The 15,058-nt window shown below is 42.8% G+C and overlaps 1 protein-coding gene across 4 annotated transcripts in view; it reads right to left on the bottom strand.

Moving 5' to 3' along the window:
• Positions 1 to 15,058, bottom strand: part of cfap74 (cilia and flagella associated protein 74) — a 49,854-nt gene that overhangs the window by 34,159 nt on the left and 637 nt on the right. For 3 of the 4 annotated variants that reach the window (XM_014135417.3, XM_014135415.3, XM_014135414.3), the window contains exons 3-19: positions 14,753 to 14,918; positions 14,266 to 14,415; positions 13,313 to 13,411; positions 12,875 to 12,979; positions 12,233 to 12,406; positions 11,523 to 11,633; positions 11,170 to 11,272; positions 10,482 to 10,639; positions 10,128 to 10,350; positions 9,695 to 9,844; positions 8,402 to 8,566; positions 8,162 to 8,280; positions 2,726 to 2,792; positions 2,540 to 2,629; positions 2,094 to 2,291; positions 1,728 to 1,863; positions 1,266 to 1,420 (exon numbers count right to left, since the gene is read on the bottom strand). In XM_014135417.3, coding sequence (XP_013990892.2) covers positions 1,266 to 1,420; positions 1,728 to 1,863; positions 2,094 to 2,291; positions 2,540 to 2,629; positions 2,726 to 2,792; positions 8,162 to 8,280; positions 8,402 to 8,566; positions 9,695 to 9,844; positions 10,128 to 10,350; positions 10,482 to 10,639; positions 11,170 to 11,272; positions 11,523 to 11,633; positions 12,233 to 12,406; positions 12,875 to 12,979; positions 13,313 to 13,411; positions 14,266 to 14,415; positions 14,753 to 14,918 — 2,369 coding nt within the window. The remainder of the gene's footprint in view (positions 1 to 1,265; positions 1,421 to 1,727; positions 1,864 to 2,093; positions 2,292 to 2,539; positions 2,630 to 2,725; positions 2,793 to 8,161; positions 8,281 to 8,401; positions 8,567 to 9,694; positions 9,845 to 10,127; positions 10,351 to 10,481; positions 10,640 to 11,169; positions 11,273 to 11,522; positions 11,634 to 12,232; positions 12,407 to 12,874; positions 12,980 to 13,312; positions 13,412 to 14,265; positions 14,416 to 14,752; positions 14,919 to 15,058) is intronic. The other variant, XM_014135416.3, reaches the window with a different exon arrangement.

Consider the following 15,058-nt stretch of genomic DNA (forward strand, 5'->3'; position numbering starts at 1 on the left):
GTTAAATCTAGAATTGGCTTCCTATTTCGCAACAAAGCATCCTTCACTCATGCTGCCAAACATACCCTTGTAAAACTGACCATCCTACCGATCCTCGACTTCGGCGATGTCATTTACAAAATAGCCTCCAATACCCTACTCAATAAATTGGATGCAGTCTATCACAGTGCCATCCGTTTTGTCACCAAAGCCCCATATACTACCCACCACTGCGACCTGTACGCTCTCGTTGGCTGGCCCTCGCTTCATATTCGTCGCCAAACCCACTAGCTCCAGGTCATCTACAAGACCCTGCTAGGTAAAGTCCCCCCTTATCTCAGCTCGCTGGTCACCATAGCAGCACCCACCTGTAGCACGCGCTCCAGCAGGTATATCTCTGGTCACCCCCAAAGCCAATTCCTCCTTCGGCCGCCTCTCCTTCCAGTTCTCTGCTGCCAATGACTGGGACGAACTACAAAAATCTCTGAAACTGGAAACACTTATCTCCTTCACTAGCTTTAAGCACCAGCTGTCAGAGCAGCTTCCTTGCTGAGCGGCCTTTCAGGTTATGTCGATATAGGACTCGTTTTACTGTGGATATAGATACTTTTGTACCCGTTTCCTCCAGTATCTTCACAAGGTCCTTTGTTGTTGTTCTGGGATTGATTTGCACTATTCACACCAAAGTACGTTCATCTCTAGGAGACAGAACACGTCTCCTTCCTGAGCGGTATGACAGCTGCGTGGTCCCATGGTGTTTATACTTGCGTACTATTGTTTGTACAGATGAACGTGGGACCTTCAGGCATTTGGAAATTGCTCCCAAAAATGAACCAGACTTGTGGAGGTCTACAATTATTTTTCTGAGGTCTTGGCTGATTTATTTAGACTTTCCCATGATGTCAAGCAAAGATGCACTAAGTTTGAAGGTAGGCCTTGAAATACATCCACAGGTACACCTCCAATTGACTCAAATTATGTAAATTAGCCTATCAGAAGCTTTTAAAGCCATGACATCATTTTCTGGAATTTTCCAAGCTGTTTATAGGCACAGTCAACTTAGTTATGTAAACTGTAAACTGAATGGCTGAAAAACGAGTTTTAATGACTCCAACCTAAGTGTATGTAAACTTCCGACTTCAAATGTATGGACTAAAAATTGGACTAAACTTTTGTTCTTCATTCAACATTCCAGTCTCTTCTACAAAGAACTGATGTTGTACCGTAGTAATTATTTTCCAGTGTTGATATAGCAACACTATAGCAGTTACTCAAAGGTGCTGTACCTCTCCGATGGTGATGTCACTGCTGCTGTCTGAGGGCTCTTCCGTGCTGGTCTTGAGGGCCGGGCCTCCCTCCTGCTGCTCTGAGGCCAGGCTGCGTCTTCCTGAGGCAGCCTCCACACCCCCCAGGGTCTCTGACACAGCAGGTGTCTGGGCCCCTAATACCACACACACACACACACACACACACACACACACACACACACACACACACACACACACACACAAGGACACGTACATACAAGCATGCATCCACACACACCCACTCTCCAATATTTGCAAGGGAAACTTTCCTTCCTCCTTTCCCGGAGGTGATCACTGATCTGACAAACTTTACTGACGACTGATAACATGAGCTTTGATATAATTATCAAAGCATCTATTAATCAGGTTTAAAAAAACATGCTGAGTAGAGAGTTTAACTATTTCATTTTTACACATCAGAGACATGTGTGCTTCATTTACCTGACTGTTTGGAGTCTGAGACTAGCAAGGGTTCCTGACTCTTCCTCTCTGATTTGAGTTCTCCTGAGTCCCGTGATGCAGGGCTCTCCTGGCTGTCAGAGGCTGCTGCTATTGAAGTGCTCCTTTCCTGTGAAAGCTACACACACACACACACACACACTTACAAAACCCCTATACCACTGTCCAGCACTGGCCAGAGCAGTGTCTATTGGATATATTCAAATTACAGTGCACGCCGCTAACAAGACAGCCGGACATAGGAATCAATTGCTCATGGTAAAAAAGTATATATTACTGTAATGTTTCTATAAACCTGATATGACACAGGGACATGCATGTGACTGGGATCAAGGGTCAGGTTCTCACCTCGGTGCTGGCGGAGGAGGTCTCAGACAAGGCATGAGCCTGGGCTTGGAGCTGGGACTGCGCTAGGCTAGGGCAGGGGGAGGACACCAGGGTGAAGCATGTCCCCAGGGCCCCCCTGTTGGTCAGGGTGATAGCCCGGGAAATGGTCTGGCCCACCACGTGGGTACCAAAGACAATGAGGTCGATGTCCACAGACGGCTAGGAGTCATGAGACACAATGAAAAGGTGCATAAGTACTAAGAAAGGACATGGATGAGGTACACAGTATTTGAGAGGGTACATTTATAGAGATGAATATCACAACATTGTAAATGCAATACTATACATAAGGAATAGAAGAATTGAGGGCCGTGTGCAGCCATTTCAGGAAATATGCCGATGGCAGCAGGTAGTAGGATACCAAGATAAATGGGCACTCTTCAGACGAGGTCCTTCTTAGTACTCACATCACATTTCTTAATGGTACATCTGATGGGCACAGAGAAGGGGCCAGCTGCTGACACAAACTGGACCTCTCCCTTCAAATCCTTATTCATCTAGAAGGACATCATTGGTGATAATATGTTAGGGGGGTAAATAACTCTTGGAGACAGATGGGTATGCTTGTCTGTCTGTTTGTCTGACTGACTCACCATTGGTTGAAAAATGACCTGCATGTCACAGGCCATCCCAGCTGATATTGGACCAGGAGGCTCAAAGCTGAAACAGAAGATTCAACCCAATTCAAACGAATGCATCTCACACACAGTGGGATATACAGTGCATTCGGAAAGTATTCAGACCCCTTGGCTTTTTCCACATTGTTTCGTTACAGCCTTATTCTAAAATTGATTATATTGTTTTTTCCCCTCATCAATCTACACATAATACCCCATAATGACAAATCAAAAACAGGTTTTAGACAGTGAAACATCACGTTTACATAAGTATTCAGACCTTTTACTAAGTACTTTGTTGAAGCACCTTTGGCAGTGATTACAGCCTCAAGTTTTCTTGGGTATGACGCTACAAGCTTGGCACACATGTATTTGGGGGAGTTTCTCCCATTCTTCTCTGCAGATCCTTTCGAACTATGTCAGGTTGGATGGGGAATGTCACTGCACAGCTATTTTCAGGTCTCTCCAGATATGTTTGATCAGGTTCAAGTCCGGGTTCTGGCTGGGCATCTCAAGGACATTCAGAGACTTGTCCCGAAGCCACTCCTGCGTTGTCTTTGCTGTGTGCTTAGGGTCGTTGTCCTGTTGGAAGGTGAACCTTCACCCCAGTCTGAGGTCCTGAGAACTCTGGAGCAGGTTTTCATCAAGGATCTCTCTGTACTTTGCTCTGTTAATCTTTCCCTCGATCCTGACTAGTCTCCCAGTCCCTGCCGCTGAAAAACATCCCCACAGCATGATGCTGCCACTACCATGCTTCACCGTAGGGATGGTGCCAGATTTCCTCCAAATAGTTCAATCTTGGTTTCATCAGACCAGAGAATCTTGTTTTTCATGGTCTGAGAGTCTTTTAGGTGCCTTTTGGTAAACTCCAAGCGGGCTTTCATGTGCCTTTTACTGAGTAAATGGCTTCCGTCTGGCCACTCCACCATAAAAGCCTGTTTGGTGGAGTGTGGCGAGATGGTCGTCCTTCTGGAAGGTTCTCCCATCTCCACGGAGTAACTTTGGAGCTCTGTCAGAGTGACCATTGGGTTCATGGTCACCTCCCCTTCTCCCACGATTGCTCAGTTTGGCTGGGCGGCCAGCTCTAGGAAGAGTCTTGGTGGTTCCAAACTTCTTCCATTTAAGAATGATGGAGACCACGGTGTTCATGGGGACCTTCAATGCTGCAGACATTTTTTGGTACCCTTCCCCAGAAGGGTGGCAGGTAGACCAGTGGTTAAAGCGTTGGGCCAGTAACCGAAAGGTTGCTAGATCGAATCCCCGAGCTGACAAGGTAAAAATCTGTCGTTCAGCCCCTGAACAAGGCAGTTAACCCACTGCTCCTAGGCCGTCATTGTAAATAACAATTTGTTCTTTATTGACTTGCCTAGTTAAATAAAGGTTAAATAAAAATCTGTGCCTCGACACAATCCTGTCTCGGAGCTCTACGGACAATTCCTTCGACCTCATGGCTTGGTTTTTGCCCTGACATGCACTGTCAACTGTGGGACCTTGTATAGACAGATGTGTGCCTTTCCAAATCATGTCCAATCAATTTAATTTACCAATCAAGTTGTAGAAATATCTTAAGGACGATCAATGGAAACAGGATGCACCTGATGTCAATTTTGAGTCTCATAGCAAAGGGTCTCAATACTTCAATACATCAATACAATAGTTTTTTTATTTGTAATAAATTTGTTAACATTTCTAAAAACCTGTATTCACTATCTTTTAAATAAGGCCTTGTAAACTGATGAGGGAAAAAAACTATTTAATGAATTTTAGAATAAGGCTGAAATGTAACAAAATGTGGAAAAAGTCAAGGGGTCTGAATACTTTCCGAATGCACTGTAAAAGAGCAGTTTACATGAAAACATTTTATGATCTGCACCAGCCATTCATACTGCAGACAGACATTTCAAAGCCATTGAGACAACACAGCATGATATTCTCCATACTCAGTGGAATTATATTGCAGATCCATTTACACAACGGTTGTGAAGATTTGGCCAGATCATGTTAAACGTTATGGATGCATTTGAGGCAGATTGAAATGGAAACGTGTGTGTGTGTGTGTGTGTGTGTGTGTGTGTGTGTGTGTGTGTGTGTGTGTGTGTGTGTGTGTGTGTGTGTGTGTGTGTGCGTGAACTAATTGCTAAGTTCCACGTGCTAAGTTCCACGTGCTAAGTTCCACGTGCTAAGTTCCACGTGCTAAGTTCCACGTGCTAAGTTTCACGTGCTAAGTTCTGTGTAAAAAGCAAACAAGTAAGACAAGTTCAAAATGAATATAACAGCAACATTCTACAAAAAAAGCATCCAGAACTATTTCAATACTAAAGGATGTTGTGTCTGCAGGGAAAAGAAAAGGAATATAATTGAAAACAGGGGGGGTCAAAAGTTGACATTAAGCTGTTATTCAGATATATGATCGGCACAACATAACAGGAGCAAAGGTTAGCATTCAATTCTTAAAGCTACTGATGTAAGAAACCGTATTCAGAAATTCCTAATCAATTAGGAAACATCACATATGTCTGATATTGTATATCCTACTAGCGCATACTGATGACCACGTTTTAAAAAATGATCTCGAGGCAAAAGCCAGTATCCCAAATATTCAATTGCAACATGTGTATCTGTTGACACATGCCAGACAGAGCCAAGCGATTGCCCTGGAGCACTCCAAATGTTCCAGCCTCCAAAAGATATAAAAGGCTACCCAATCGATACGGTGGAGCGAAAAGGCCGCAGGAGAATTTCTCAAAATTCAATAGATAAACAATGAGTTGGAAAAAACAACCATAAGCACAACAGTAAAGAAGACTGTAGAGCACAAGCTGAGAATCAGTATCAAACTATTGTGTGATTATGGCTTAATGATAGGTGCCCCTCTGGGGATTTTATTTGGCCGCCCAAGTTTTCTGAGAAATATATTTGTATTATTATTATTATTTATGTTGTTGTTGGACATAAAAGACTAACATCACCAGGAAATCAACTCAAAATTATATATATATATTGTTTTTTTCTTCAGATTTTGGGCATGTGTGTGTGTGTGTGTGTGTGTGTGTGTGTGTGTGTGTGTATATATGTATATATATATATATATATATATATATATATATATATATATATATATATATATATATATATATATACTATGCCTTTATTTACATACTTACATGATCATATTGGAACTACTGAAAGTCAAAGACAGTCGACAGTAGCCTTCTGTGCCCTGGAAATGAATGAAAGCGGCCAAAATAGGCACGCTCACAGGCAGGATCACAGAACACAACCAACATCTGTTGTCTCAATAAGAGGAGTCACACTTTAACAAAGTATATACTATCTACTGTATCTACCTATACCAGGGTTCCCCAATAGGAGGCCTGCGGGCCAAATTTGGCCGGGAGTGATTTATTTTGGGGGATATAAATTTTTTGTTGTTGTTGATGTTGGACATAAAAGACTGTAAAATCACTAGGAAATCAGCGCAAAGTGATAATTTAGGAAATCTGTTCCCAAGTATTCCCACCTGTAAATAGAGAGGCATATGTGATCGTATCCCAATGTAATCAAGGTTTGAAATGATTCAATTTTCTGTCAAATACTATATCTGTTCGGGATTACTGCGGTCAATTTGCAGTGTACAAATTATTTATAACTATGTTCCTCCCCCGACCATCCACTCAAGGAAAAATCGAGGGAGGCAGTCTTTCTAGGTTCAAAATAAACGTTTTCAAAGAAAAAAGAGAACAGTTCACTAGGGATTGAGTGTTGAGTGAGAGCATGCTGAAGACGTGTGGTGAACAGTACAGTAAATCAGGCCATATTTACAGTTAGACTAAAAATATCTGGCAGGAGCCAATAGGTGCAGTATGACTGCCTGGCATATACATTATCAAACCCTCCTGGGTGACACTGATCCCATAACAAATCAATTAACAATGTTGATGAACTACCTAGTGCTAACACCCAAACATGCCTGATGGCTACATATGGTGCTGTGCCAAAACATGAGTCCTGTCACATTAACCAGAAGAGAGGAGCCATACGACAAGTCAGGTGTCCATTTTGGAACGATCTCAGGCTCTGGCTCAGTCTTAGGCAGTAGCATTAAAAGCACTGAAGGATGTAAGTAAGCCAAATTGTTTATTAAAAAAATGTTTAAGCTGTAAAAGTGCTGCATTTTAATGTGTATAACGCCTTAGTAACGTTTGGCAGAGCCTGGGCAGTCCACCTAGCAGAGTCCCAGCAGTAAGGCTCAGACATGGCAGAGAGAATCAGCCCTGGCGCACACACAGCTACGCTGGGGGGGAAGAGAGATGGGGAGCCATTTTTAGAATTTCAGGGGGCGTCGAAAGAACGATGGACGGGCGGCGTGTAAAAATCAGAGCATGTTCTTGGTTAACGTTTGTCTACCGCTGAGCAAATGTTGATTTCAGATACTTAAGCCCTGAACATAGTGGTCATTTAAGGCCTTTTAAATAACATTTTAAAAGAATAATCCTCCAAAACAAAATACTAAAATCCACATTACAGATTATATAACAGTCCCCAATTTATTTTTTTCAATCACAACAACCATATTACTTGCATTATAGTACATTATAGCAATCCATCCCCATTTTCACCAGAAAATCTATTGGGTACAGATTTTTCGGGGATTTAAAACAACATTCCATTAAGGCATTCAAATCTACCTTTTCAAAAGTGATACTACAGCGTACTATAGACCCAATGAAGGATCCTCCTCCTCCTCTGGGTCACAGTACTGGTGGATGATAGGCTGTGGCACTGGCACCCCAGAGTAATGGGTGAGCTGAGCTGAACAGCTCACTGAGAAGTAGAGTGTGTGTGTCTGTGTTGTGGAGTCGATGTGTGCAGACAGGCCCTGCCAAGGCTCCAACCAACCCAACCACGAGACACTCTGACTGGGCTCTGTGAGCAAGCAGCAGCCTGGGAGGACGAGGACTTAGTTCACTCACGCAGGCAGAAAGAGCAGAGGCCCACATAACTGCATAAAGTCAGAGTTATCTCACTATCTCTCTGGAAAGGGATAGAGTGAGTGGTGTGGGACCTATGTGTAACACTCATCCTCCTTTGTTTGTGGGTGGGAGGCTCGGGACAGAGAAACACATTACCAAGACTGAGCTAGTGTGTAGGCTTTGCGAGGGGGTGGATGCTCGAGGGAGAAGTTGTGCGGACCCAACCAAACATCTAGGATCAGATTACCCGACCTTAAATTGTTAATTTGACCATTTGAAGGATTGTAAAACAATTTGACCCTAGACCCATACATGAACTATTCCCTGTTTTTCTGAGCCTACGAGAAATGAGTAACAGGTTTTGATCGCTTAGCAAGACAGTTGTTTTCCACTTCTGTTCCAATTCAACCTACCATGGAACTTAGGCTATAACGCTCACCTTATAGAAATGAAATCCATCAGTTCCATGGTGACACCAAGTAACTTGCAATAATTGGTTGTGTAGCTGACATTAGTCAGGATGACCTTCTTCTTGTACGTCTGTCCCACATCAAAATCCTGCAACAGTATTTGGATTTGTGAAATACCGTTTGTCATTTTGTCTGAAATGACTGCACAGTATGAAATAACTGCATGTTCTGCAATACAATAAATAGTTACACAATGCAGAACAATGTACCTTGAAGAAGATGATTTCTGGCTTACTGATGAAAAGTGAGCCTTTAAATTCCTTCCCCTGTATAACTCTTTTACCAGCCACTGGAGGTTTCCCCACCGGCAGCAAAGACATATCCTGTCTCTCTGCTCGCGACTGTAATGATTTAGCATCTTTATTTGGAGTGCTCTGGAAAATCAGGGGGGAAATGAACACCAATTCAGGTCATATTTCAAAGTTGAAAAATATCTATATATTGAAATACTACAGCTTGAATTTTAGACAAACAGATATAACATTTTGGCTTATGTTTCTTTCAAAGCCATATTGGCACAAGAGGGCATGGCCAATGCAACCAACACCATGCCATGGAACAAATGAAATAAACAATATGTTAACAATTATTTAGAGGCAGCAGCACTAAATTCACAAGTACACTACAGAAGATAAACTCTACAAACAAAACATTAATAGTGTATGATTGTACACAGTAGTTGCATAATATGTAGCGTACTGTAGAGACTGGCCTGTAGTTAATGTCTACCAGTGTAGACCATTCTGAATTCTCATAGACAGGCCATTCATGTCCTGCTCAGTTAATCAAGGCAGGCAAGGATGCATCCAGACATAAACAAGACATCAGCCTTTGAGGGAGAGCGCTAATGTGATATGCATTTAGGAAAATTGCAGTGATTTCAGTCTCACCCTCAAGAGTTAAGGAGCTGAGTAATTTTGGCCTATGGTCCTTTTCTCATTACAACTCAGCTCCCAACCCAATCCTCATGTGTCGTGATGTTATGAGGACATCATTTGCAGAAGTGCATGTGAAAAGTAAAAACCTTTCCGCATGACTTCTCGCACACAGGACTATCTGGCCTGAATGACTGTCATGTTCCGTTGGAGGCTTCCAAGGCACCAGCAAATGAAAAGTGATGTCTGTCGCCATGGATCTCAAGAGTGGGAGAGAGGCAGTAGAGGCAACCCACTGCTGCTGGCTGGGGAGTAGTAGAGCAGTTCTAAAGCTATCCTTTCTCCTGTTCTATACAATATGACCTAGTGGTACCAGTCCGAGTTTAACATTTATTTCTCACTTACTATTTCATAGTTCTCAATGGTCAATTGTGTTTTCAGATTTACCACAAGCCTATAAGGCTTGATTGATTACACTATAGAACAAATTACTTATGTTTACTATACTTATGGATATACATTTATTTTGAGATGGAACACAAAAAGGAAATAGAGTTGAGCATCATGTCTAATCTCAATATGATTGTATTTGTGAGTTGATGATGATGTGTGTCATTAAAATGGTACCTGGTGAACTTGACGTGTCTGGTCCCAGAGGCCAGTGAACTCAGGCTGCGCCAGGCTGTCAGTGAGGCCCTGGTCCTCCTCCAGGTCCCTGCTCTCCTCCTGGTCAGACAGCTCTGATGAAGAGCTGCTGTCACTAAACACTGTGTTCTGCTGGGAAGGACGTGAGGGGATGTGTGGATGCTCATGGTCGAAAACAGACACATCAAGCTGTCACAACGTGCCTTCAGAGTGAGATGTGCAACACTCTGCCCACATACATATATACATACATACACGCATACACACATGACGAGAGGGTATTAGGTACCCTCTAACTGCTGTGAAAAATAGCCAACTATTTATGGAGTTTTCATGTCATGTGTACCAATTTGTTTTATTAGACTCGTTTCAGCAGTCTGAATTCTTCATTTTCGTCTGTGATATTTCCACTCACTCGTTTTCTTTTCTCTTCCTTTGTTTCTGCCGGCTGTGGATCAAGGCTCTGAAGGAGCTTCTCTGGAGATCTCTCCTGCCCTGCCAACCTCTCCACAAGGCTGACTTGGGTGGGAGGGAACAGCAGAGCATGGTGCCTCTTACGTCTCTCTAACAACTCCTCTTCCAGCAGTAACTTGGAGACAATTTCCACCCGTTTGGATTTCTGCTTCTCCTGAAATTCTCTGAAAAACGACCACAACAACAAGCCATTGTGAGCAAAATAGGATCATATTTCTCCTTGGCGCGTTATTGTGAGAAGAAAACACCCACTCATTGAGTGGGAGAGAGAAGTAGATTGATCAGAAGAACACACTCTTTCTTTCGGTGGAATTCCTGGAGCTTTTTCTGTTGGTAGATGTACTTGGTGCTGTTGATATCCTGTGTCTGTAGGGACTCTCTCAGCTGTCTCTCCTCCTCCTCTTGTCTCCGAGCCTGGGCTCTGGCCCTCGTCTGTTGGGCTCGCAGGCTCTCCTGGAAACAACACAAATGTAGAGTGAACAAGGTCAAGGAGGGATGACACTTCCCCTTCGTCCCTGAAGACAAAACAGAAACTAGGCTTTCAGTAAGAATAATACTGACGCTTCTTTAAGCAGGGAATATACTGTGTGATTTGAACACAATGATGCAATGATTGTAGTAATCAATTAGAAATTAAATCGTGCAATGAGGGATTCCATCACACTGTGTTCACTCCACTAATACAGTAGCAATTGGTCAAGGTGATTAAACTACTAAATCGTACAAAGAGGTCTAAATCAGAACTCCATTGAGGAACTCCAAGAGGTCTAAATCCCTCCATTGGAAGGCAGAAGTAATTGTGTCACCTTGTGTTCATGACAATGTGACGATGCCCATTGCTATTTTCCATTATGCTGGACCCTCAGAAACACAAGCTAGGAGCTGAGGACCAGCGCTCTTATCTTAACTCTACTCAATGCTTAAACAATAGCCTTGGGTCGTGGCATTTCATGTTCACCCTCAAAAAAATGTCCACTGCTTACTTTGGTGGCTGCAATGTTGGCCTTCAATGACAGGACTGCCTGCATCCTTTTCTGCCTCAGCCTTCGACTCTGCTGCTCGTTCTCTGCCTCTTCCCGATGCATCCTGGACACAAAAGGGACGTAGCGATCACTCAAGAGTGAAGGAGGGTGCATACATTAATTTGATATGATGTTAATTATAAACTGCTACGGGATATCTGGTTATCAACTCTCTCACGAGTTCATAGCTAAGTTCAATACATTCTATATGCTCATTTTATATGTGTTACCTGTTGATAGGTTGAACACAACGGTTACCTGTTGATAGGTTGAACACAACGGTTACCTGTTAATAGGTTGAACACAGCGGTTACCTGTTGATAGTCTCTTTTAGATACAGCGCTGCTTTCTGGCGGCTAGCCTGGGCCAGCTCTGTGGTCCTCTGACAGTGAGTCTCCTCTTCCTTCTGTGTGGCCGCCTGCCTCCTGTTAACAGACAAACAACATCACGTTCAAACGGAAGGAATCTTTACTAATGACAAATCAATTATCTCAGTAACATTAGACTAGGCTACTGTGTAGCATTTTTTTGTATGTCTATACAGTCAGATTAACCTGGGTCATGACAATGTTATGGAAAATGTTATAACTACCATGTATGGCACTCTGTATGTAGTCTTTCATGACAGACATAACGATTAAAATGTAAACGTGATATCTTGTATTGGTATTTATTATGGATCTCCATTAGCAGCTACTCTTACTGGGGTCCATCAAAAATGAAGGCAGAGATATATATTATAATAAAAAAATGTATGCAATAAATACATTTGATAACATATTTCAACATACATTAACTGTGTGCCCTCTGGCCACTACTCTAGTACAACACACAATCCAGGTGTACGTGTGTGTATAGTGTGTATGTTATGTGTGTTTGTATGTGTGTGTTTGTACCTGTGTGTACAAAGTTTCTGGGTGTCGAGATTACTTTGTATGTGACAGTAGTATTGTCTAGTTTGTGTGCAATAAAGTTATGTTGCTCACAAAAAAACTAACAAATCAAAAGGAGTGAGCTGCTTTACGCTTTGAGGCACTGTGTCCGGAGCTGCAGGCTCTGGGTGGAGGTGTATTCCTTCTGCAGCCTGGCCTCCCCTCTCTGGGCCTGCAGCGCCTGGTAGGCCTGCTCCTCCTCCTGCACCTCCACACGGAGGAGGGAAAAACGACCCATTTCCACCTCCACCTGACACATTTCCAGTCTGCAGAGAAAGGGGGAGTGGTTGGATGGAGGGAGAAAGAGAAAGGGGGAGTGGGGAGGGAGAGGAGGGGAGAAAGGAGAGAAAGGGGTAATGGGGAGGGAGGGAGAGGAGAGCGGAGAGCGAGAAAGCGGGGGGGCAGGGAAGGTCAAGGATGAGAGCGGTGCTAAAGCTAGTAGTCAATGTGCAGCACTATGAAATTTTAGCTGGGAACCGACGAACTCAAGTCTGCAAGGAAAATGGTTTGTTCTAATGGGAGCTTGTGGCGTTTGAATCAAATTGCTCTTGAAAAAGCATCTTGGATGTTTAAAGAAAGAATTATAATTGCAAGTAGCAGAAGTATTGTAGCTATTTGCCCAACTGGAATAGCACTCAAAGGGTGAATATCTCTTTAAGATAGATAAACTTGGCAGTCACTTTGAAGCCTTGTAATGGGGCCTAAACAATGCTGCTGCAGTAGTGCAGACTCACTCATGTTCCCTCAGAGTGGTGGCCACGTGTGACTCCAGCTCCTCCTCTCGCTGTAAATCCTGACACAGGCGCTTGTGCTGGGCTCGGAGGCGAAACACGGCCACACTGCATGAAAACAAATGGGTGCTAAGAGACATTGCATTTCTTACCTAAGTGTTGTATAAAAGAAAATCAGTATCATCTAATTGTTTTGATCAAATCAAAAACAATCCCATTAACATGGGGATAAAGAGGTCATCACCTGGGGCCATAAATATCAAGCGTCTCAGAGTAGAAGTGCTGGCTTAGGACCAGTTTTGCCTTTTAGATCACAATTAATAAGATTACATGGACAGGGGGGGATCTGATCCTAGATCATCACTCCTACTCTTAGTCACTTGATACAGTACATATGCCCCCTGACCTGGCTATATCTGGGTTTGCTTTGTTTGTGCCTACCTGTTGTCGTCCTCTTTCTGTTGCTCTATCTCCTCCTCCACTCGAGCTCTCTGCCTCTCCAGCTCAGAAATATGCAGACGGCAAACTTTGAGCTCCTCTCTGGAAACCAAGAAGTAAAGGCAAAACACTGCACTAAATCTACAACAACAAACTACAATGTGAAAAGCTCTCATTATGACAGTCACAAGAACATTCAGAGACTGTTAGCAAGGTAATATGTTGGATGTGGATGTAAAAATGAATTCATGGCCATTATGTGACTGAAGGTGGTTCCATAAAGAAAGGTGATATTTGTTGTGCTGACAAAGAAGTAATGAAGGTGTGCTGAAGCAGGGACAGCTGTGAGATTTTAACGCACCCAACAGCTTTGAATGGCCCAATGTTCTCTTTGCAATCTAATGAAGTGCAACATAACAATCTGTGACTGGGCTAAAGAGCTGAAGCAAATAATGATGGATCATTTTGCTTCAGGCCATTTGTATATTGGCTAAAAGCCAAGAGCTTAGAAGTGTTTATATGCAGCTATTCCAATATGGCCCTGGCCACAAAAAAAGATTGCCCCACACAATCTACTGCAGTGTGGTGTTTTGTGTCAGCAGCGAATGACCACCATTTATGTTTGTGCTAAAGGTCTGCATCGCAGCTCATTGGGTGCTTAATGGTTTTCTGTAACACAAAACAACAACAAATGTGGACACATTTATCAGAAATGCTTCCTCTTCGGCTGAAATTATTTTTCTTTTAATTGTCAAATCACTGAATTACAGAAACGGTCCCTTGGTTTAGGGCAGGACTAAAAAGGGGGCATTGGAATGTCTTTGGGCAGAACAAATCTTAGATTTGTGTTAAGGTGGCATACAAAGGTCTGATCCTTGCCAAACACAGGCCACGTCCCAAATTAAACTCTATTTCCTTTATAGTGCACTACAAAAGTATTTTGGATGCAAACAGACCTGGCTTTCAGCACGTTGTGCTCCTTCTGTCGGTGGAAGCAGTCCAGCTGGTCCAGGTTTCTTCTCAGCTTGAACATCCGTGCTGTCTCAGCATAACTCTTCTTTCCGCTATGTCCGCCATCCTCCCCAAGGTCGTCATCATTATCCTCACTTTGCAGATTAAAGAGACATTGACTAAGGTTTGGTGAATGGTCAAGAATTGATCATTATTAATAACATGTAGTAATCTAACAATATAAAACACACTACTATTCATGTCAAATAATTACTTGATAATCCTTCATCTCATTCCCAGGCACTTGCGCAATAGTCTTGGAATGAGGTTAGATAATTCTAGACAAAATATTATTATAAGTAAAAAGTTAATTATAAGCCAAAAGCCAAAATTGGTATGTTGTATAATAAAGCGGAATTATGTTGTATATTTACAGCCAAATTAAAACAGATTTTTCAATTATCATCTGTCCTCAAAGCAGCAGACACCCACCAGTTAGTAGCATCTAACTCTAAACACAACTCTGTTACATCCGTTGGTTGTGCTGGGTCCTCTCTGAAGGTGTCCTCTCTGAAGGTGTCCTCTCTGAAGGTGTCCTCTCTGAAGGTGTCCTCTCTGAAGGTGTCCTCTCTGAAGGTGTCCTCTCTTGTGCCTTCATCTGAATTTGTGGGAATACAACTTTATAATGGCTAACTAGCTAGGCTACCATATGTTTGCATTTATTTGTGACTAAGGCCCTACAAGACGCATACAGAACAAATGTTAGACACTGATGAAGACAGCTTGTCTGTCGAAACG

Source organism: Salmo salar, chromosome 13 (genome assembly GCF_965601325.2).
Source record: "Salmo salar chromosome 13, fSalSal1, whole genome shotgun sequence".
Taxonomy (NCBI): Eukaryota; Metazoa; Chordata; class Actinopteri; order Salmoniformes; family Salmonidae; genus Salmo; species Salmo salar.